This window comes from Peromyscus eremicus, chromosome 16_21, assembly GCF_949786415.1.
Source record: "Peromyscus eremicus chromosome 16_21, PerEre_H2_v1, whole genome shotgun sequence".
Lineage (NCBI taxonomy): Eukaryota > Metazoa > Chordata > Mammalia > Rodentia > Cricetidae > Peromyscus > Peromyscus eremicus.
This window is the reverse complement of record NC_081432.1, coordinates 22,593,544-22,616,771: the sequence shown is the minus strand read 5'-3', so window position 1 is coordinate 22,616,771 and position 23,228 is coordinate 22,593,544. Positions and strand designations below refer to the sequence as shown.

General features: G+C 45.1%; 1 protein-coding gene, 1 non-coding gene and 1 pseudogene across 2 annotated transcripts in view; 1 reads left to right on the top strand and 2 right to left on the bottom strand.

Moving 5' to 3' along the window:
- The window catches only part of Mypn (myopalladin), a 74,427-nt gene that overhangs the window by 32,196 nt on the left and 19,003 nt on the right, over window positions 1-23,228 (bottom strand). The window contains exons 2-7 of the mRNA XM_059282250.1: window positions 19,750-19,925; window positions 17,464-17,515; window positions 13,269-13,365; window positions 11,977-12,048; window positions 2,388-2,529; window positions 675-698 (exon numbers count right to left, since the gene is read on the bottom strand). Coding sequence (XP_059138233.1) covers window positions 675-698; window positions 2,388-2,529; window positions 11,977-12,048; window positions 13,269-13,365; window positions 17,464-17,515; window positions 19,750-19,925 — 563 coding nt within the window. The remainder of the gene's footprint in view (window positions 1-674; window positions 699-2,387; window positions 2,530-11,976; window positions 12,049-13,268; window positions 13,366-17,463; window positions 17,516-19,749; window positions 19,926-23,228) is intronic.
- LOC131893724 (U1 small nuclear ribonucleoprotein C-like) lies at window positions 10,614-11,068 on the top strand (annotated as a pseudogene).
- LOC131893991 (U1 spliceosomal RNA) lies at window positions 18,432-18,595 on the bottom strand. Its single transcript, XR_009374786.1, has one exon. It is a non-coding gene; the product is annotated as a U1 spliceosomal RNA (small nuclear RNA).

Sequence of the window (23,228 nt, the reverse complement as noted above, 5' to 3'; positions counted from 1 at the left end):
AATACGGATGTTCTGTGCTTACTTCTGGAATATCTGTGCTCTCCGAAGAGAATTGCAATAAAATTTTGAACAATCTCCTCACCCAGTTACAAATACAGCCTGAGGCCTCTGGTGTGTACATGACTCACAAATGCTTCATGACTCTCGCTTCTATTTTGGTATTCCCCAAAACCAAGTCAAGAAACAGCACACACATTTTATTCAATCTCTATAAATTTCTTTCTTTCTTTACTTTATTTTGATTGGTTCTGGGGATCAAACCCATGGCTTTGAGTAAGCCAGACAAGTGTTCTCAATTATTGATATTCCCAGCCTCTCATCCATTAAGTTTGAGACACAAAGGCTGTGGGATTGGAATTGGCGTCAAAGAAATTCCAAGCCCAGTTTTGAGGAGGGCATGAAATGAGTGGGAGCAATGGTCAAAGGGAAAATATCCCCAGGAAAATGCAAAAGATTTAACTATATTCTTATCAGATGTTAAATTGATATGCAAATTTGAACATGCTCCCTCCTCCCCCCTTCAACAATAACAGCTTGAGTTCATTTGGATCTTTCTAGAATTTTTAATTTTCACCTTTCCTTGACTATTTTAACAATTTTAGAACAATTACAACATATGTGTATCTCAAACCAGTCATCACACATCAATAAGTTATAGTTGGGACGATCTTTACCTGGCTCTGCCATGGATCGGGGTTCTAAAGGGAGAAAAAAAACAAAAGGTTGTGAGCATCTACTTTACTGAAAAGCTGTATTTCCATCCAAAGCTCCCTGGAGAGTCTCAGGGTCTTGTTTACTTGGGGGTGATGTGATAAGGACAATCTGTCAAGGTTAAGTAGTGACCCAAGTACCAGTGACCTCAATAAGGTCACAGAGGGGCAGCTGGAGAACTGCTAAATGCTGCTTCATTTTGCAGCACACCTGGATTCACACAGAGAACAGAAGCTTCAGGCCCCCAGACAAGGAAGAATGCCAAAGGGAACTGGGATTCAGAAGGACTAGCATCTATGTATCTATGTATCTATCTATGCATCTACGTATGTATGTATGTATCTATCTATAGTATAAGCCACAACACTCAGGCGGAGGTCAGAGGACAATGTGCAGGAATGTGCTCTTTCCTTCCATCCTGTGGATCCCAGGATCAAACTCAGGTCTTAAGGCTTAAAGGCAGGAGACTTTACCTGCTGACCATCTCACTGGCCCATGACTTATACTAGTTTTAAAGGTAACAAAACTTGTATATAGCTTAGTGGTAGGGCTCTTGCCTGGCACGCAAGACGTCCTGGGTTCAATCCTTACTACTGCAAGAAAGAAAAAAACTATAATTATGGGTGTCAAAATGGCTCAGTGGGTAAAAGCACTTGTCACCAAGGCTGGTCACCCGAGTTCAGTCCATAGGACACACACGGTGAAAGTGGAGAACTACTCCTGCAAATTGTCCCCTGACCTCACAGGTGTGCTGTAGTATGTATATCCACACACACAGATGCACATATAATAAATAAGTGCAACTAAGATTTAAAATAATAAAAGTAAGAAAACTTTATTAATATGGAAAGATATCTATGAACTTTTGTGTAAAAAAAATCAATTATAGACGGGCATGGTGGAACATGCTTTTAGTCTCAACACTTGGGAGGCAGAGGCAGGAGAATCTCTAAGTTCAAGCCCAGCCTGGTCTACATAATTCCAGGTCAGCCAGAGCTACACAGTGAGACCCTGTCTCAAAAAGCAAAATCAATTACAAAAAATATATGTATTTGACTCATTTTTTTTTAATTAAAAATATGTATGGAGAAACCTTGGAGAATATATACCAATATATTAATACAATTTATTCTTACGAGATTAATTCTTTTTTTTTTTTTTTTTTTTTTTTTTGGTTTTTCGAGACAGGGTTTCCCTGTGTAGCTTTGTGCCTTTCCTGGAACTCACTTGGTAGCCCAGGCTGGCCTCGAACTCACAGAGATCCACCTGCTTCTGCCTCCTGAGTGCTGAGATTAAAGGCGTGCGCCACCACCGCCCAGCAGGAGATTAATTCTTAAAGTGATTTTTATGTTTAAAGAATTTAAAAAGATGTTTTTTGTGTGGGTGTTTTGCCTGTAGGTATGTTTGTGTACATTGTGTTTGTAGTACCCACAGAGGCCAGAAGAAGGCGTAAGATGCCCTGGAACTGGAGTTACAGACAGTTGTAAGCCTTCTCATGGAATTGAACCCGGGTCCTCTGGAGGAGCAGCCAGTGCTCTTAATTGCTGAGGCATGTCTCCAGCCCCTTTATGTTAGCTTTCTACTATCTATTTAATTTGTTGTTTAAAAACAGAAAAACAAACCCATATGAAACACTTGTTTAAAAATGTAAGACCATCAGAAAAGCATCCACTCACTCTTCTGTAAGATCCTGAAGTCCGGAGAGTCCTCTATTAAGGTCCCTTCTCGGTACCACTCGACTTTCGGGGACGGGGCTCCTTTTACTCTGCACTCGAAGACAACCAGCTGCCCCTCAGAGGCTGACAGGTTCTGTAGCATCTGGGACAAGAGGAGTACGTTATCACCTATGTGCTTGGGGACTGTATCCTACTGCTGGATTTTAGGGACACTGTCTCCACCCCTGGATTCTTTCCACATCTCCGACAGACAGCTTCAACTCAGTGAGTATACTCCGAGTCTAGTTTGAAAGACAGCAGCATCCAACCCCTCCAGGACTCTTTCTTCATTACTTCTTGCATTTACCTCCATTTAAGTGCTAATCAAATTTATTAAGTGTAGGTCAAACATTGAGTAAAGATATTTTTTTTAGTAATTTCTATTTTCATTTGTTAGTTTTCTTTCTTTTTCTTTTGTCGTTCACTCCTTTAAATTTTTCTTCAGTTCTTGTCTAAACAAAACTTATAATATTCTGTGCCTTGCCCTGACACATTTATAACCCTTTTCTAGTGATGCATAGACGCACACATCCCTGCAAACAGTTATGAGTAATGCCTAACACACACACACACACAAAAAAAAAGATTAATCTACTTAAAAATATTACAAAGTGGGGTGATTTTGGTCAACTGCACAGTTTTGTAGATGACAAGGTCTTGTCCCAAAGTCCAAAGGTAGAACTCTGGCCTGACCGAGCCCAGCAGTGACTGCCAGGGGGCGCTGTAGTTCAACTTCAGTATTTGGTTCTTTATGTGGTGCCAAATTTGCTGAAATCATTCGTGACCTGAATAACACCGAGTGGTTTATGAATTAGTAAAAGTGCTACTGGATTGAAAAAAAATCTAATTATTCCTCATTTCCCCAGTCCATCTTATAAGGACAAGATAGAAGGCATGCGACATCCATGTGCTGAATGCAATGTCCTCTCCCTGACCTCTGGAGAAAATTCTGTGCTAAAATGTCAACTTTGGTGCCTATTGAAAACCAGAGTGGCAGTTCAACATCTTTCTGGAATTAATATGTAAGGGAGTTTTCATTACTTCTGAGGTAAACAAGTCAGAAAATCAAGTCAACAGCCCCCCCCCAATAAAAATAGTGGTGGGAAAAAAACAAAAAACAAACAAACAAAAACCACAGGCATGGCAGCGCACACCTTTAGTCCCCAGCACTCAGGAGACAGAGGCGGGCAGATCTCTGTGAGTTCCAGGACAGCCAGGACTGTTACACAAAGAAATCCTGTTGTCTTGAAAAACAAAAAACAAACAAACAAATGGTGGTGGCAGAGGGATTGTGAAAACGATATTTGGCAGTTTCATGAAATGGATATATGGAGAATGAAGTCAATCTACACGTTCTAACACGGTGTGTGGCCCAGTTCATTTGCTAAACTACTTCTCAGCGGGGGTCTTCGAAGCACTCTCGCAGAAGGACCGTCTAGAGAGGCTATTCAGCCAAGACTCCCACAATGCCACAGTGTAGAGCAGGCCTGCTAATGTCTAGGATGGGAAAGAGAAGTGTCAACACTCAGGAGGAAGATAACCAAGGGTGATCTTACAAGCCACTTAGAAAAAAGTGGTTGAAAGTCCATCATTATCCTGCAAATGGTGGAGTTTTTGTTTTTTCTTCTTCTTAAAGTTTATTGCATTTTATGTGTGTTTAGAGGCTCATGAGTAGCATGGCACACAGGTGGTTATCAGAAGACCGTTTGCAGGGGTTGGCCCTTTTCCTCCACCATGTAGGTCAAACATAGGTCATCAGGCTTGGAGACAAGCGCCTTTGCCTACGGAGCATCTTTTTCTTCTCTTTTTTTGAGAATATATTTTTAATTACATGTATGGGGGGGGGGTGGAGCGGCCTCTGAGGCCCCTGGAGCTGTAGTCACGAGCTGTTGGGAGTTGCCTGATGCAGTCCTCTGAATCTGGGTCCTCTGAATCCAGACCCTGACTGCTGAGGCATTTCTTCAGCCCCCACAGCTGAAGACAGCTTGCTGGTGTTGCTTTTGTTTTTCAGATAAAGTGGCCTGAAGCTTGTTAGGTAGCTGAGGATGACCTTGAACTCTTGATCCTCCTGCCTCCATCTCCTGAGGGCTGGGGTTAGAGGCATGAACCATTATGCCTGGAAAATCTGTGATCTTCTATAAGGAGATGGCCCGTGTGGCTCCGCATACATTCGGATTAGTTAAGCCGTTAGGACGCAGTGCAGAGGACGCTTCATTTACCACAGTTGTAGACCTTAGGTGTCTTCTTATGGTGTGGTACTGATTTTGGATTAAAATGTGTCTCCCCCTGCCCTTTCCTGGATGGAGATGGAAGAGGAGGGGATTGGGGGCTGGGAGCAGGGAAGGGGATAGGGGAAGGGACTGGGAGGAGAGAATGGGGGGTTGGGGAGGCTGAGGCCAGGATGTAAAATAAATAGATAAATTTTAAAAAATGTGTCTTCCCAAACGTTCACACGCTGGAAGCTTGTTCCCCAGTTTAACAGTGTTAAGAGGCAATGGGACCTGCATTACCAGCTCCTTTTCTCTTTATTTCTTTTTCAAAAAGGTTGTTATGTATGGTGTTGGCCTAAATATATGTCTGCCTGGTGCTCAGGGAGGCCAGAGGATGCTATTGGATCTCCTGGAAATGGAGTTTCCATGAAATTATGGAATGATTATGAACTGCCATGTGGGTGCTGGGAAGAGAACATAGGTCCTCTGGAAGAACAGCAAGGGCTCTTCACCACTGAGCCATCTCTCCGGCCCTCTCCTTTCTCCTTTTAAAATCCCGCCTCCTGTCTGGATGCATGATTCTCTCCCCTCTCTCTCTTTCCCACCATTGTCTTACCATCCTCCTCAACATCTTCACCAGAGCTAAGCCTATGCCGTTGTTATATCCCTGGAACCCCCAAACTGTAAGATAAACACACCTCTCTCCTGTGTAAAGGACCCAGCCTTTGGTAGTTTGTTATAGTAACGAAATACAGGCAATACACAGACGGTGCCCATGCTAATATTCGGATCCCGCCCCTTGGTGCTGTCCTGTGTCCTGAAATAAAAGTCTCTTTTTAAGGAAAAACTCTACCCATTTCTCCTCTCCCTCCGCTCCCACAAGGTGTGTGCCGCTCGACCCCCCTCCCTCCCTCCCTCCCTCCCTCCCTCTCCCTCCCTCCCTCTCTCTCTCTCTCTCTCTCTCTCTCTCTCTCTCTCTCTCTCTCTCTCTCCCTCCCTCTCTCCTTTCTGTCTCCCTCTTCCAGTCTCTCTACCTCTTTATCTCTCTATTATAATAAACTTTCCACACGGATGTAGTAGCGTCTGGGTTGTGCATGTCCACCCGCCGCCCCGCTGCCATGCTCGCCAGCCCATCTGCCCAGCACGCTTCCCTGCACTCGCGGGATACCCACGGGGTCCCCTGGCGTAGTAATATATCCTAACAGCCCAGACTCGGATCATGTTCATCTCAGTTCACTAAAGGTGAGGAGGATGAATCAGTCAGTCCTCAGCTGAGGAAGGCTGAGTTAATCTTTACTGGAAATTATGGATCTGAACTGAAGTCACCACAGTCAAAAGTCCACAGCCTCCTGAGGTAAAAACAGTGTCCAAAGTACAAATCTGCCACATTTGCCACCATACAGATCATCTTGGAGTTTATTCACTACAGACCCGACCGTCTGGAGGGGCTCCGTGGCCAGCCTGCACAGGGCCATTGTTTCTGTTCTTCCAGAAGCTTCCAGAAATAGAAGTATTTACCACAGAATAAATCTGACCACATGCCTGCTTTGCCCTGCCCTGTGTCAGGGGTTACAAACGTGGGTTCCCCTGCTCAGAGGTTCTTGGCTGGCAGACAGAATGCAATGATACCTTCAGAAAAAGCATGCCTCTTGTTGGTTAAAATACATGATCAGTTAGGAGAACTTGTTCTTACAGAGGACCTGGGTTTGATTCCCAGCATCCACATAATGGCTCACAACTGTCTGTAACTCCAGTTCTGGGGGATCTGATGCCCTCTTCAGGCCTTCTTGGACACCAGGCATGCATGGGATACATATACATATTTGCGGACAAAACACTCATACACATAAAATACATAAATATTTTAAGAATAGCTCCAAGGTTCATTTTGTTATTATTATTTTTTTTAATCCACATGTTCCTGCACCTTTGGGCATGACGTAAGTGTGTGTGTACAGTGCCTTAGGCTGGAGTTGGCCCAGAAAGGTTTACTGATATAGACCAATGGGAGATGGTGATATGGGTCAGCAGGTAAAGGGTCTTGCTACCAAGCTTGAGGATCTGAGTTCAATCCCAGGACTTTCATGATAGAAGGAAAAAACTGATTCCCACAAGTTCACAAGTTGTCCTATGACCTCCGCACTTGGGCTGTGACGTGTACAACACACACACACACACACACACACACACACACACACACACACTGAAAAAAAAAGTAACAAAAAACTAGACAGAAGACCCTTTGTCACTTGGTTGTCACAGGTACCCCAGCAAAGGTAAGTTTCTGGGTTTGGTGGGTTGGGAAGAGAGACCCTGAAGTCCTCAGAAATCTGGATCTGGCCACTGGCCCAGTTATTTCGGGGTTTCCTGCCTCTGCTGTTATATAATGTGGTGCTCTTCAAATTCTCACTTCCCCTGCCCCCTTACACTCTTCAAATTACTGCTGAAGCAGCCAGAGCCGGGGCTGCCACAGCCTTGAAAACTCGCCAGGGCAGCTGCCATTGAGTGGGAGGCGACAGGAGCAAGATTCTAATTTGGTCACCTCCCCCCCTCCACACTCCAGAAGTGTGAGTGCTGTTCTCTTGGTAAGCTGTGTGAAGTGTTTTTGATGTTGTCAACAGGAGGAAGGGTGGTCTCACACCACACACAGAGTGTTTCAAAACATAGGAGGGCGGGCGGGACGCTCAGTGGGGAAGGGCGCTCGCCCTCAACACCGACAACCTCAGTCCCATCCCTGGAACATAACATGGTCGAGGGACAGAACCGATGCCTGTAACGTGCCTCTAACCTCATGCATGTATTGTACACACCCCAACCCCCAATAAATGAATAAATCTAAAAAAAAAAAAAAAGAAAGAAACCAAACATAGGTGGCCTAAGGATGTAACTCAGTTGCTTGAGAGGTTGCCTAGCAGGCACAAAGCCCTGGGTTTGATTGACTGAATAAACCAAGTGTGGTCACGAATGCCTGTGGCCCTGGCATCCAGGAGGCCCAAGAGTTCAAAGTCAAACACTGCTACTTACAGAGTTCGAGGTCAACCTGGGCTACAGGGGGCTCTGTCTAAAACAACAACAACAAAAAGGGGGCCAGGGATGTAGGTCAGGGGCAGAGCACTTGCCTAGCATTCTCAAGCACCTACTCAATATAAGAAAAGGAAGGGCACAGGCACCCTCTGTGAGTAAACCCGTACAGAACCCCACAGTCCGCTCTTAACCCTGTCACCGTGGCCGGGCAAGTCTCCTTTTCACTCAAACCTTCAGAAGTCCCTGAAGAGACAAACAGAGACAGAATAACCTGGACAGACGTATGCAAATCACCTGCTCTCATTGCTCGGTGGCGAAATACCATCCTTGGTAACTGTGACTCAGAAATTCGCTAATGACCCTGGCAGTGACTGTGACCTCAATCCTGCCCTCACTGACGGGGACTAACGCAAGCACGCTGCAGCTGATAAATCCCTCTGGAATCTGAACCCCGGCCTATCCTGGTGCCCCATGTCCCTGGACAATCCCATTTATGGAGGCAAGAGCTCACATTCAGAGGGCAGAGAAAGGCTTCTCTGTGTTTGTGTCTGTGTACCAAGAGCTGGTTTCCCACCAGCAGGCTAATATTTTTATAGATTTCACTGTATCTGATGATCAATTCATTTTCTCATTTTTATTTGTCAAAAGCATATGTATCTGCCAACCAGAATATCTAATCAGAGAGAGGCACTCACAGTCACCTCAGTAAAGCAGTTAAAATGGATGCTTTGAATTAAATATAAAGAATATTAAAGGGTCCTATCTGACTGATTCTCTCTCTCCTCCTCCTCTTTCTCCTCTTGTGTTGAGGGCCAAAGCTAGGGCTTTGTGCTTTCTAGATAAATACCTAACCACTGAACTACACTCTGAAACCAGACTTGAGAGAGAGAGAGAGAGAGAGAGAGAGAGAGAGAGAGAGAGAGAGAGAGAGAGAGAGAGAAAGCTTTTAAACTTAGTTTTTGAGAGAGGGTCTTTCTATGTAGCCCAGGCTGGCCTTGAACAGACTCTTTCTGTCTCAGCCTCCTGATTGTTAGGATTATAGGCAAGCATCAATGTGCCAGACTTCACCTTTTAAACTTCTATCTGCACATTACACATAGCTTTCAGGGTGATTGGGAAAAACCTAACATACAAACAGCTTTACCAGTGAGGAATGTACAAGGCATGTTGCTCTGGGTCATAAGAATCTTTGCATACTTAAGATGTGGAACTTAGTGGTGGTGGGTGCTGAGAATGGGCAGAAAGGAGACTATGGGGACCACCAGGGTATTTGGTGGTTCCGCTACCTTTTGAGTCGGCACTGTCTCTAACCTGTGATGAATGGACATAACAAATGCTTTACTTCTGTGTCACTTTTATGCTGTCTCTTAAGGCTAGGTGGCTTAGCAGTGTCAATAAGAGATGACAAAGACAGGTCTGTTAACTGTAACACACACACACACACACACACACACACACACACACACACAGTGCATCCACAACTTCTCTTCATAGTCTTGAATCTACTAAATCAGAACATGGGGTTTTCCTACTTTCAGTCATTTATGACAGTAAGGCTGAAACACCAGAGGCAGATTATTAAATGAAACTAAAAAATAAAGAGGTATCTTATTCACATAAGGAAATGTGCCTAATCGACGGGGAAATGGGTAGACAGGGATTACTCTAGACTCCGTGGTGGATTTTGGGAAGCCATCTTGGATGATCTCATCCAAGATGGCTGAACTCCCCTTCTAGGACAGTTGTGGATCTAGCAAGAGTATCAGTACTGCTAGAAAAGACCACATTTGCCATTTTTTCTTGAAATCCTTATCTTGGGCAGTCTGGAGATTTGGGGTTAGACGATTCTTTGGGGTGTGGGGAGGGTGGCAGGGAGGCTATTACCCTGAGTACTGTACTGTGCTCAACCACGTTTCCAAATGCCATTAGCACAACCCTCTCATGTGACAACCAAAAGTGTTTCCAGACATTACCAATGACCCTCAGAGAACAAAATCAACCACAATTAATATCCATGGCTCAAGCTATATTTTTTATGGAATAAAAAATCTTTTGGGGCTTACATTTGCTATTCATACGAAGAAAAATATCATGAAGACAAATTATAATATAAAAAAATCGAGTGTGACTTATTTTTTCACCTTTGAGCTCACTGTCTTGGGCAACAGTGTGTGTTGCACATAGAAAGAATCATAGTCTTAGATGTGGGAGAACTTGTTTCTACTCCTAATTCCACCATTAACCAGTCCTGCGACACTGCCTGAATTTTGGTTTAATCTCTCTGGCCCTCCCTTGGTTTCTATCCTTTGTAAATGAGAATCTCTAACTGAATTTTCCAGTTCAAAATCCAAAGGCTGGGTGATTTAGAATTTGGTGACTCTGCAGTCACTAATACCTCGGAACAGAAGAGCGAGCTCTTCATCCTAATCCAGGCTTCATGTTAAATCTCCTAAGATCACTTAGCTCTGTTTCCTTGAGCACCAGAGGCAAGTCCCACAACCAGATCCTCATGAAAGTCAGGGCACATCTCTAGAAGAACAAGTAGTCAGAATCTTGTCAGCTGATTTCCAGGAGTGACTGTTTAACAACCTTTAGAATGGCCATAAAGGTCAGTGTGGTTAGCAGTGAGTACATTTTCCTGATGATAAGAACTTTCTTTAGGAACCTGAGACTTGGGGCAATGAAGAATCAGGTAGCCAATGGCCTGAGGAACAACATGCCTAAGTTTTCTTGTGACTACCGTGATATGTATCTTACCCATGAGGAACAACATCCCTAAGTTTTTTGTTTGTTTGTTTGTTTTTTTTTGTTTTTTTTTTTTGGTTTTTCGAGACAAGGTTTCCCTGTGTAGCTTTGTGCCTTTCCTGGAACTCACTTGGTAGCCCAGGCTGGCCTCGAACTCACAGAGATCCACCTGCCTCTGCCTCCCAAGTGCTGGGATTAAAGGTGTGCGCCACCACCGCCCGGCAACATCCCTAAGTTTTATTATGACTACTGGGATATGTATCTTACCCATGATTCTCCATCCGTGAGAAAGCCACACTGCAGTGGTAGGAAATGCAAAGGGAATGTGAAAGACTTCTTCTACTGGAAAGGGATGGAAGAGCAGGCGCAGGCCTAGAGCCCGATTGACAAAATGACCGCTGCATTTCAACAAAGCAGTTCCATGTTCTGCTTCTCCGCTGGGGCTGTGACCCAGCCTCTCCCCAGTCTCCTGGGTCCTCCTTGCCCTGGCAAGATGCCTGCACCCTAAATGTGAGGCCCACTTACGATGCCAATGTGCGGCCTTCCTGCTCCTGGTCTGAGGCCACCACATGCCCATGATGCCCGGGCCTCCAATGAGGAGACCTCCTGCTCGCCCTGTGACGGTTGCCCACTCGGCCTGGCATGACTCGGCCAGACAGATAAGAGCGGGAGGGCTCTATCAGTTTTGTGTTTCTTGTTCTGTTTCACCAGGCGATCACGGTGCTGAGCCTGAGTGTTTTCTAGCTGCATGACAAGGAAGACTTTCCCCTTCCTAACGGAGAGAACAGTTCTGGAGGGGAGAAGTCGGGTAAAAGGTGCAGTTTGCAGCTGGGCAGCGGCAAAAGCACACACTTTTGATCCCAGCACCCAGGAGGCAAAGGCAGGCAGCTCCACATGAGTTCCAGGCCAGCCTGGTCTACAGAGTGAGTTCCAGGACAGCCAGGGATACACAGAGAAACCCTGTCTTGAAAAAAAAAAAAGGGGGGGGGGGTTTACAGTTTTCACTTGTACTGTGAAATATAAAAATAAAATTGTCAACTGTTTTAGTTAAAAAAAAAAAAAAAGCAGAGGCAGAACCAGGTGGATCTATGTGAGTTTGAGGCCAGCCTGGGCTACAGAGTGAGTTCCAGGAAAGGCACAAAGAAGAAAAGAAATCTGAAACTTGGAGAAGGGTTGGAGATGTAGTTTAACTGACAGAGTGCTTGCCTAGTACATACAAGGCTCTGAGTTCAGTTCCTAGCAATGAATAAATTGGGTATAGCAGTACACACCTGTAATCTCAGCACTCAAGTGGTTGAGGTAAAGAAGATCAGAAGTTCAAGGTTATCTTAAATTACATAGCAAGTTCAAGGCCAGCCTAGGATATGTGAGATCCCATCTCAAAAAGTAAAATAAAATAAACCTGGGACCAGACATGAAACCATAGAAACTACCCAAACACAGAAACCCTTAAGCCCTCCACTGTACTTCCAAAAGACAAATCCTGAGATAAAATCAGAGGCTCTTAGGTCCTTTGTCTGGGTTCCCTGGGGTTTAAAGCCCCGACAGAAAGAGAAGTCTTATTTGATTACCTTGGTAAACACTGGAGCTGCGATGATTGGCTTGCCATCCAGTCCTTGCAAATAGTTGGTGGGACTCTGACACTGTAAGAAGGGAACCAACAATACATTCATTGTCACCAAGGTTGCTGCGTGGACAGACTGAGATAACAAATCTACAGATTTCGCTATAGAAAATTAATCTCAAATCAAAAGACCAGTCTTTTCTAAACTCATGAATCTTAGACTTGAGATTGCTGACTGAGCCGACTGCATTTCTTCTGAGGTCAGGCTGGCTGTAAAGTTACACTTCCCCCACACCGTATGGGTCCAGGTAACCAGCCCTAATCTGAAGAGGGCTCATCAAGTCCCTAGGGGCTACACAAATCACTGTTTAAAGACCAATGGATTTGGACTCAAAGTTGACCCGCTGCATTACTGAAGAGGTTAGATAAGTAATCCTCAATATTTTTAAGGTGTAGATCAATACATCAAAATATATTTATGTAGATTATCATTGACATGCAGCAAATACATTTAGAAAGTATAATTTCATGTTTTAAAGTACATGCATACATGGATATTTTTATATATGAATAGAAAACGCCTGGAAGTCTCTCCTAGCAATGATTACTATTGACAGGAGATTCACCTGAGGGTAGGGGTGTAGAGACACAAGCTTGACTAAAGTCGGTGGGTTCTTTAAAGATTTTATTTTAGTTTCAATTATATATGTATAGGTATGTATCTCTGTGCACACACCTGTAGGTGCCCATGGATGCCACAAGAGGCAGCTGGATCCCCAGGAACTAGAATTATGGTTGGTTGTGAGCTGCCCAAAGTAGGCGCTGGAAATTGAATTTGGGTCCTGAGCAAAAGCAATACTCCATCTTCACCACTGAGCCACCTCTCCAGCTCTGATTAAAGATTTACTTTATATGCTTCTATACATTGTTTTACAATAAACATTATCATCAACTTGAAAGGGGTGAGTCTTGTTTATTTTTTGAAAAAAAAAAAAAACAACTTCCTGCTTGCCTTAGGAAGTAGAATTATTCCAAGTTCCATGGAGTAAAGTTAAGATGTACACACCCATTGGTTCACACAGGATTGGCACTTTTTACGAAATGGGGGCGCCAGAGACTAACTTGTCAAGGATCCCTTTGCCTATGATGTTTTCCCCAGGAGCAGACTAGGTTCCCAAGGCCACCGGAAGCAATGAGCTCGTGCAGCAGAAGGACAAAGCAGTTATCTCAACGACAGATTACAACAGAGGATTACACAAGGTGGTCATGGTCACTGGGGTTCGACCTAGCTTCATGTACCTGCTGGACGGTGGACACTCTGGGCTGGCCTTGGGCTGCTGGAGGGATGGCCGCAGAGGTAGCAGGAGGAGATAACAACTCCTTGGGCTTCTGGATGCTGAGGAATTATTAAAACATAGGTTATAAAACAGAACGATAACTGCTGGCGAAAGGCAGCAAAACCAGTGACGTCAGCACCGCTCGCTGATGGATCCATCAAGTCTTTGACAGTATTCTACAAGCATTCAACAACGTTCCGTGGCTACACATCCTCTTGGGCAATACACACACGAAGACTACACTCTTAGCCTTGGATTCTTTGCCTGGGGTACGGCCAGTGAGTCAGACGTGCCAACAGTGACCTGAGATTCACGAGGCACCGCACGGGCTGGAGATCATTTTTCAAGCTCCATTTTGCTGCCGGTCTCTCTACTGTGCTTCTCATTTCTTTTTCTTTTCTTCTTTCCCTTCCTTCCCCTCTCTTTTCTTTATTATTTTTTCCCTTTCTTTTTGGAGACAGGGTTTCACTCTGTAGGTCAGGCTGGCCTTGAAGCCACACCCGTCCACTCACCTCTGCTTCTCAAGTGCTGAGATTAAAGGTCTGCACCACTCAATTTGGCTCTCTCTCTCTCTCTCTCTCTCTCTCTCTCTTTCTCTCTCTCTCTCTCTTTCTCTCTCTCTCTCTGTTTCTTTTCTTCTGTCTTTCCGCTGGCCTTGAACTGGCTATGTAGCTGAGGGGGACTTTGAACTTCTGATCCTTTTGCCTTTGCCTTCTGAGTGCTCAGATTGCAGGCGGCCACCATGCCTCTTTTATGTGGTACTGGAGAATCAAATCCAGGGCTTTGCGCACAGGGGGCACAAGTACTCTATCACCTGAGCTACGTCCCCAGCTCCTCCTCTTTCCATTTGGAGCAAGGAAAAAAAAATAAAGAGTCCAGGCTTTATACATCTTTATTTCTGCCATTTTGCACTGGCGTAAAGTAGAAATATCCTGAAGTCGACAAGCTCTTCCAATTTATACAATTTAACTTAAAGAGAGTTGAACCAGGAAGTACTCTTGAGAAGGATGCACAAGGAAAATTAGTTTTGTGAGCGAGGAAGATAGAGGTCTGAGGATCTGGCCAAAGAGCCTGGCAGGAGAGAGAGCCTAAGGCAGAGGGAAAGGCAGCCCTTTGGGTAGAAGATTCTGGTCGGCAGTGGAAAGAACACTGGGAAACAGGAAGTGCTAGGCTTAAAGGGCCCTCAGGATCTTGAACATGGGCCTTTCACCTATGGCCCTTGGGGACACATGACCACTCACAGTAGGCTACCCTTTCTTTGGTCTGGATGCTGCCTCTCAGTTTCTTCATCTCTAAAATGGGTAAATAATCATTTATAGCCTGTGAGTCTTTTGGGAGGGTTAAAGAGATAACTCCCATCAGATGCCTAGCATGTCCTTGTTTTCTCCGTGCTCAGGACAGATGCCTGTGGGGTCTCTACACAACTGAGGACTTAAGGACACAGAAGGAATTTCCCCCAGACAGGCAGCATGTGCTCTAAGAAGTGAAATTACATGGCCTCTTGTTGTCTCCAAAGCATGTCCTACTCTCTACAGTAGGAGAGTCACTTATTTTTATCATACGGCTACTCCATATAAAGAGCATTTCCTAACCTTCACTGTGGCTAGGTGTGTCCTTATGATGACTTTCTGGACATGGGCCACGAGGGAGAGTGATGTGTGTAGCTTAAGAGAGATGACTCAGAAGGTTTGCGTGTTCCTCACTTCCTCCTTTCCTGCTGAGGAGTTGGGGCCCTGTGTTAGCGTGAGGTGAAGCAGAAAGCAGGATCTGGCCACTGGAGACCTACGATGTCCCATACTGGTACCTAGTAGACTGAGAAGTTCATGTGCCAGACAAATCCTGATCTGTGTGTACATGAGAAGTAAATATCTGTGTTGTTTAAGTCACAGTTAATTTGGTCTCTGTTATGTACAACCGAAGCTAAAAATCTTTGCGGGTACCAAGTAAATTTAAAGCAAATGAATGAATGAGATCTCTTTCACTTATTGGAACTTGTAGATAAAAACTCATACCCATTAGCCTTTGGAGCAGGACCCAAGACACCCCCCTACCTCCGCCGCCCCCAGAGAGGAGCGATGAGCATGTGCCTGAGCAGGAGTTTATTATGGAATCCAGAGAGGGACCATTCGGACTGGGTGTGCCGATGAGTAGGAATTTCACAACAGGAAATCCCACAAGGTGCACAGTTTGAGGAACAGAAGAAAATGAATGAATGCTGTGCTGTTTGAATGAGGTGCCAGCCACTTGGAGAGCCTGACGCAGCGGGGACAGAGGGGAGCCTGGTTGACATTCTCCTGAGTGCAGCTTTGGATGGAGGCCACTGAAGATTTTTTAAAAAATGTTATTTGTTTCCTGTTTGGTTTGGTTTTTCTACAGATAAGCTTTTATTTTCCTTTGTTTTTTGTTTTTTCAAGACAGGTTTCTTTGTATAGCCTTGGCTGTCCTAGAACTCGCTCTATAGACCAGGCTGGCCTTGAACTCACAGAGATCCGCCTGCCTCTGCCTCCCGAGTGCTGGGATTAAAGGCAAGCGCCACCATCACCTGGCTTCAGATAATCTTTTCTAAGCCTGGAACATGAAGAGACCAGAATGATCTGTTTGAGAACAATTGGTACTACTTGGTCTACAAAAGAGAGAGACTGGGGCAGAGAGGAAGACCTTTAAGGAGGTGATGGCGTACAGGCACAAGGAAGAGGATGGGACGAAGGCCTTGTGAATGATGGTAGAAAGAGGTGAACGGTGAGAGAGAAATGCTGGGGGGTGTTCTGTATGGCAAATGTGTTGCTCTGATTGGTTAGTAAATAAAACACTGATTGGCCAGTAGTCAGGCAGGAGGAAGTATAGGTGGGACAAGGAGGAGAATAAAGCTGGGAAGTGGAAGGCTGAGTCAGAGACACTGCCAGCTGCCACCATGACAAGCAGCATGTGAAGATGCCAGTAAGCCACAAGCCACATGGTAAGGTATAGATTTATAGAAATGGATTAATTTAAGCTGTAAGAACAGTTAGCAAGAAGCCTGGTACGGCCATACAGTTTGTAAGCAATATAAGTCTCTGTGTTTACTTGGTTGGGTCTGAGCGGCTGTGGGACTGGCAGGTGAGAGAGATTTGTCCTGACTGTGTGCTAGGCAGGAAAATTCTAGCTACAGAGAATCTTTTTTTTTTTTTTTTTTTTTTTTTTTTTTGAGACAGGGTTTCTCTCTGTAGCTTTGGAGCCTGTCCTGGAACTCGCTCTGTAGACCAGGCTGGCCTCGAACTCACAGAGATCCACCTGCCTCTGCCTCTCAAGTGCTGGGATCAAAGGCGTGCGCCACCACCACCCGGCTAAGAGAAATCCTTTACTTACTGATGTTCATAAGCATAAAAGAGCTAAAAGCAAACTATTGCAAGGGAAGACGCACAGAACGTTTGAGGAATAAAACGTGATTTCTTCCCTCCCGGAGCGTCCCTTCCGTGGGGAGAGCTCTGCGAAGCCTTTCTCGCTCTCTCTCCTCCCTTGACCGATGGTGTACTCATCCGAGTCCTGCGTATTCCACTGCACCTTATCACTCTTGTCCACTTCCTGCCGGACTTCCTGTGCATTTCCCTCTGCCAGACCCTAAATCTTGAACAGGCAGGAAGCCTGTGATTTTTCTTGGTGTCCGCTGCACCTCGCACAGTACTTGGGCCACAGTAGGGGCTCAACCAAGGTTGTAAAAAGTAATAACTCGATGGATAAAACTTTATTCAGTACCACTGTTTAGCAAAAACCTACGATGCGCCAAGGCATTTGTATTGTCTGAAACTCACGGCAATCCTCCGGTCTCAGCCTCCCAAGTGTTGCGATTACAGGTGTGTGCCATCACACCTAGTTTTATAAGTGCTATTTGAAAATGTATTTTAAAAGTCATTGGCTTACATTTTTTTAATCCTATAGATAAAAGTATGATAATATTTCCTAAGTGGCGTTTCGTTTTTTAAATAGCAGGAAGATTCAAATTAATCGGCTGGACAGGAATTAAGCAAAAACAAATGAGTCTTGCCCAGATCTTCCCATGTACACGTACATACATGTTTTCTTATAGTGTTAGGATCTACCGCGGAACCACCTCCTTCAAGTTCTAGACATTAGTTAGGGGTTCTCTTGGGGTCTGAGGATGTGTAGGCCGTTGGAATTACCGGTTCATCTCTTCTCTGTTAGGGTCCCCTTCTGAGTCAGAGGAAGAAGCTCCTAGAGAAAGAAAGACAAGAGATGGTTTTTTAATTAATTAATTAATTAATTAATTAATTAATTAATTTTGGAGCTGAGGATCGAACCCAAGGCCTTGCGCTTGCTAGGCAAGCGCTCTCTACCACTGATGTGTAAAAACCAAGAGATGGGGTTTTTAAGGCGACAATTTACTAAACAAATTCCTAGGCATTTTGAAGACCTGAAAAAGAGTCTCGGGCTCAGGAAGAAACCTTGTGGATCCTCACATGAACATCCAGTCTGGCAAAGGGGACAGTGACTCTAAGAAGCCTAAGGAGTCAGTCGTTCAAGGACATGTGCCCAGTGAGCGATACAGCTCAAAAGAACAAGGCCGCGTTCTGCATTCCAGTGTGTAAAACACCTGCTGAGATCTTTGGACTCACAGGGCAGTCTTTGCAGGCATTCCCTGGCCTCATAAATCCTCACCGAGTGGGTGAGAGGGGGGATTATTCCGGATTCCAAACATTGGAGGTGTAGGTGGGTGCTCTTCCGTCCTGCCCTAATATTAACAAGTCATCCTCCATCTTGGGAGTAGGAGCATTTGATGTCCAGATGCCAGAAAGGAAAAGCAAACAAACAGTGTGATCCAATCTCAGTTCTCCTCCCAGATCCTAGATTTATTTCTCAAGATAGGAAATTCCAGGAATATCCTGGAGAGCTAAACCTGGAGCTGTTTATGGCACTCCAAAAACTTGAGGCTGAAAACATGGAACACATTCCTATCCATGTATTTACTCATTAAATGTCTGTCGAATATTCAATATGTGCCTAGATCTGTGGAAATTATCAGAGATAAAGAGGAATGAGACCGTTTGGGCCTCGCGATCTTCTCGGCAAAGGAGCGTTCAGTCCATGATCATACGATTTGGTTTTTTTTTTTTTTTTTTTTTTTTTTTAGAAGGGGAGAGCGCGAACGCAGTCCCCCACTACCACAAATTATGCAGTCGAGTTTCCCGCATTTGGGGAAATCGCAGGGGTCAGCACATCCGGAGTGCAATGGATAAGCCTCGCCCTGGGAAAACCATCTTCGTGATCATGGTATCTCCCCTGCCAGGTAAGTATGATCATACGATTTGTAAGTGCTGGAGGCAAGGCATACCTAAGGTATTATAGAGGCAAGAAAAAGTACTAGAGAGTGGTCCTCCAGATAAAACTCAGAGGATGAAGCAAACAGGAACGAAAGCTTAATAGATAACTGAGGGCTAGAGATTGATTTCTTGTCTAAAATTACTCTTCTTGGGTACTGCTGCTCAGGGGGTCACCAGACTTCCATCCCTGACTCCCCACAATGTATATTCTCAACCAGCAGTGAGGGGAAGGCAGATTATGCACGTCTCTGCTCAGAACCTTCCAGAATTTCCTGTGTTACTCAGAAGCAAAGCCCTTGCAATGACAGATAAGGACTTAGGACCTGCTCACCCACCTCCCTCCACCTTAACCTCATCTTGGACTTCAGGCTTCGTTTCCTATTGCTTTCGGGCTTGCCTGCTCTGCTCTGGCCACGGTAGCTCCAATCTTCCTGTTTTATCTAAGTTGTTTTTGTTTCTCATTATTACTATTATTTGTGTGTGTGTGTGTGTGTGTGTGTGTGTGTGTGTGTGTGTGTGTGTGTGTAGGCATGCATGAGGGTCAAATGACAACTTTTGGGAATTGGTTCTGTCCCTCCACTGTGGGTACCAGTGACCAAACTCTGGTTCCAGGCTTTTATATTTAGTGTGAAGCATCTCGCTGGCCCAATGCACTGGCTTATTTCTACCTCAAGACTGATGCTCTCTCACCTCGGGGCCACTGCATGTGCTGAGCTCTCTGGCCAGAGTGATTCTTCCTTGAGTTTCCCATGACCACCACTTAGCCTCCTCCAGGTCTTCCTTCAAATGTCACCTGGTTAGTAAGGTCTTTTTTGGCCACCTAATAAAAAATGACAACCAACCCCCGCCCCCACATTCCTATTCATTTTTTCTATTTCTTTTGTGATGTTGTGATTTATCACCATTTATCTCATCCGTCTGCAGTTTCTCTCTCTCTCTCTCATTATGATGTAAATTCATCGGCACATCACATCATCATCATCCATCTAAAGAGTTTTGTCTACTTGATTCATGCCTATTATCCCCAGTGTCTAGGTGGGTAGAACAGGCCCTCAGCAAATGCCTATTTAATTACACATAATTATACTTTGAGAGTGTAGGTCATGCTCCAGAAGCGGTCAGCTTTACCTTCTATGTAAATCTCAGCAGAAGTTGAGTCCGTCCCATAGATGTTGGACGCAAAGCACGAGTATCGTCCTGTGTCCTCTTCAAAGGCCTCCGCGATGGTCAGGGAGTGCAGGTTGCCCGTCTGCACGATGTGGATATCTGGAGAATTTTCAAGCTCCTTGCCTTCACAGTACCACCTGCAGGGAGGAGGATACGGCCATCAGACACAAGTAAAGCAGGAAAGCTGTTAGGCAGGGTGGGATTTACCTGTGTAATCCCAGCACTCAGGAGCTGGAGGTTGCAGAGTCAGGAGTTCAAGGTCATCCTAGGCTACTCAGTGACTCGGAGGGCAGCCTGAGCTCCAGCAGACCCTGCCTCTAAACTAGAACAAACACCACAGCAAACCAAACAAACAAAACTAAATAACATCAAAAACTCAGTAGCAGAGATGGCTCCCGGAGATTTTCTGAGAAGGAAACTGACAATAAGTCAGAATATTAAACAATCCTTCGTTTTGGTATTGTTCGATTTGCAACAGGGAGAAGCGTTGGCAGTATTCAAACCACACTGATATTTTACTCCGGAAACTGGAAAGTGATTCCTGTTGAAAATTATACAGGCGAGCTGGCTCAGAGAAGAGTTTCTACTGAGTATGCAGAGGAGCCCAGTTTGGTTCCGAGCTCACAACCACCTGGGGTCCCAGCTCCAGGGGATCTGAGGCTCTTCTGCCCTCCAGGGGCACTACGCTTCTGCATATAAACCCACACATATACACATTAAAAAAAAAAGAATTACACAGCTGAGAGATGTTGAGAAAGCAGACACTATGGATCACAAAGCTAGGACTGTGATACAGGTGTTCATTTCTTCCCAAAGTTTTGTAGCATGCACCAAGTGCTACTTCATCTTATCCAGAAGGCACCAAAAAGATAGTATTTACGATGTCAGATGCGTTTACATTGTGTCTGACACTATAAGAAAATTAATTCATTTTGATAAAATTCTCCCAGGACTGGCCTCGCCATAGTGAACAGCCCAAGTTAAATGTTTCTATGGGTGATGCATGGTTTGTTTGTTTGTTTGTTTGTTTGTTTGTTTGTTTGTTTGTTTGAGACAGGGTCTCGCTATGTAGCCCTGGATGGCTTGGAACTCACTAAGACCAATCTGGCCTCAAACTCAAAGATCCACCTGCCTCTGCCTCCTGAGTGCTAGGATTAAAAGTGTGGGCCACACAACCGGCTGGTCTTTTAGTTTAATTCTATATACTTAAAATTAGAACCTTTGGCCAAGCGGTAGTGGTGCATGCCTTTAATCCCAGCACTCGGGAGGCAGAGCCAGGTGGATCACTGTGAGTTCGAGGCCAGCCTGGGCTACAGAGTGAGTTCCAGGACAGTCACCAAAACTACAGAGACAGAGAAACCCTGTCTCGAAAATCAAAAAAAAAAAAAAAAAAAGAAAGAAAGAAAGAAAGAAAGAAAGAAAGAAAGAAAGAAAAGATCTATCTTATGTCACAAAGGCTTTGATAATATAGGATCTTCACTGAGTCTCTTTTATGAAATTCTGTTTGTCTCACTAATTTCACTGGAAACATTGTAAAATCTTAGAATTCTGAGCGGTCTGCCTCATCAAGGACAGTGCCTTATGCACTCCTGAAGCAGCCACAGAGCCCAGGGCAGCTCCGTCTGCTTTCTCAGTGTCCCATCTCACTCCCCAGTGTCAAGCACACCTCCATCCCCACATCTGCTTCTTCAGCCCTGACTCTCTTTTCTCATCTCTCTCTTTCTTTCCTTCTGTTCCAGCCTCATTGGCCTTTCTATTCTGTGAGCACACTGAGCCCTTCTCTACCATGGATCATTATTTGTTTGTTTTTTTAATTGATGGGGGGGTCTTATGACATTTAGAAAAGTGATTTACATGGGGGAGCATTCCTGCCACAGCATGCTTGTGGGGGTTGGAGGACAACCTGTGGGAGTCAGTTCTCTCCTTCCATTAGGTAGGCCCCAGGGGTTAAACTCAGGTCATCAGGCTTGGTGGCAGGTGCCTATACCTGCAGGTCCTTGAGATAGGTAGGATCTTTTTTTTTTTTTTTTTTTTTTTAAAGATTTATTTATTTATGTATACAGTGTTCTATCTGCATGCATGCCTGCATGCCAGAAGAGGGCACCAGATCACATTATAGATGGTTGTGAGCCACCATGTGGTTGCTGGGAATTGAACTCAGGACCTCTGGAAGAACAGGCAGTGCTCTTAACCTCTGAGCCATCTCTCCAGCCCGATAGGTAGGATCTTACTAGGTATCCCAGGTTGGCCTGAAACTGGTTCTGTAGCCCAGGCTGACCCTGGACTTCTGGTCCTACCTCCACCTCCTGAGTGTTGGGATTACAAATATGCACTCCCACACCTGACTTCTGTGATCCCTAAAATCATCCGCCCCAGATCTTCACAAAAATAAGTCTTGCTAAGCAAGACAACTGCTCAAATGTCACTTTCTGGGAGAGGATTCCCAGACCCTTTTCCCAGTGTGGCCTCTTTATAGCCACTCTATCATGCTAACCCAGGCACTCGTGACTTTTGCGTAGCTGTGACCAAAATACCTTAGATAACACCATAAAGGAAGAAGGGTTATCTTGGCTCACGGTTTCAGGGGGCTCAGTCCTCCGTTACTTGACCCCATGCACTTGGGCAGAGCATTATGGCAGGCGGAACGTGAGTTAGAAGGGGCCTTTTGTTTCACGGCAGACAGGAAGCAGGGACAACAAGGTTGTGAGTTAGCATCAGGCGTCACCTTCAAAACCACTCCCAACAACCTACTTTCCTCCAACTGGGCCTACTTCCTAAAGTTTCTAATCTTCCAACATGGCATCAGGAGCTGGATGACCATGCAATACGGAAGCCTTCAGGGGACATTTTGTATCCAAACCATGGTACCTTCATTTACCATCCCCTTGGTACTCCCTACCATCTGAAATGTTATAAACTTACTTTGTCACTGTTTGCCCCCTCCCAGCACACTTTAAGGCCCACGAGCAGACTTCATCAGTCCCATTTACCGCTACAGTCCTACAGCCGTGCTCTGGTACATGGTAGGTACTCAGAAAATTAATTAATTGTTAAAAATTAAGTGTGGATGGACTTCTTGAACCACCAAATGATGGGAAGCAGTCACAGTTAATGTTTTGTTGAGTATTTAGTTGCCTCATCAGATTCACTGCCTGTCTTTGAGCTGCAGGACCTGCCGCCGCCAAGACAGGCTTGCAAATCTCCCAGAGCACACAGCTAACCCTGACTGAGGGGCGTGGTTGTGAACGAACCCGAAACACGTCTCAACACCGGGCTTCCAATTAAACACTGTACGTTGAGCACATTTGTTGCCATTATTCTCCACTTGAAATGCCCATAAAAAGATCCCTCTCTCCTCTCTCTCTCTCTCTCCCCCCCCCCCCCCCCGCCCCTGCTGTGGGGGGTGTCAGAACCAAGTCTCTTGTAGCCAAGGCAGGTTT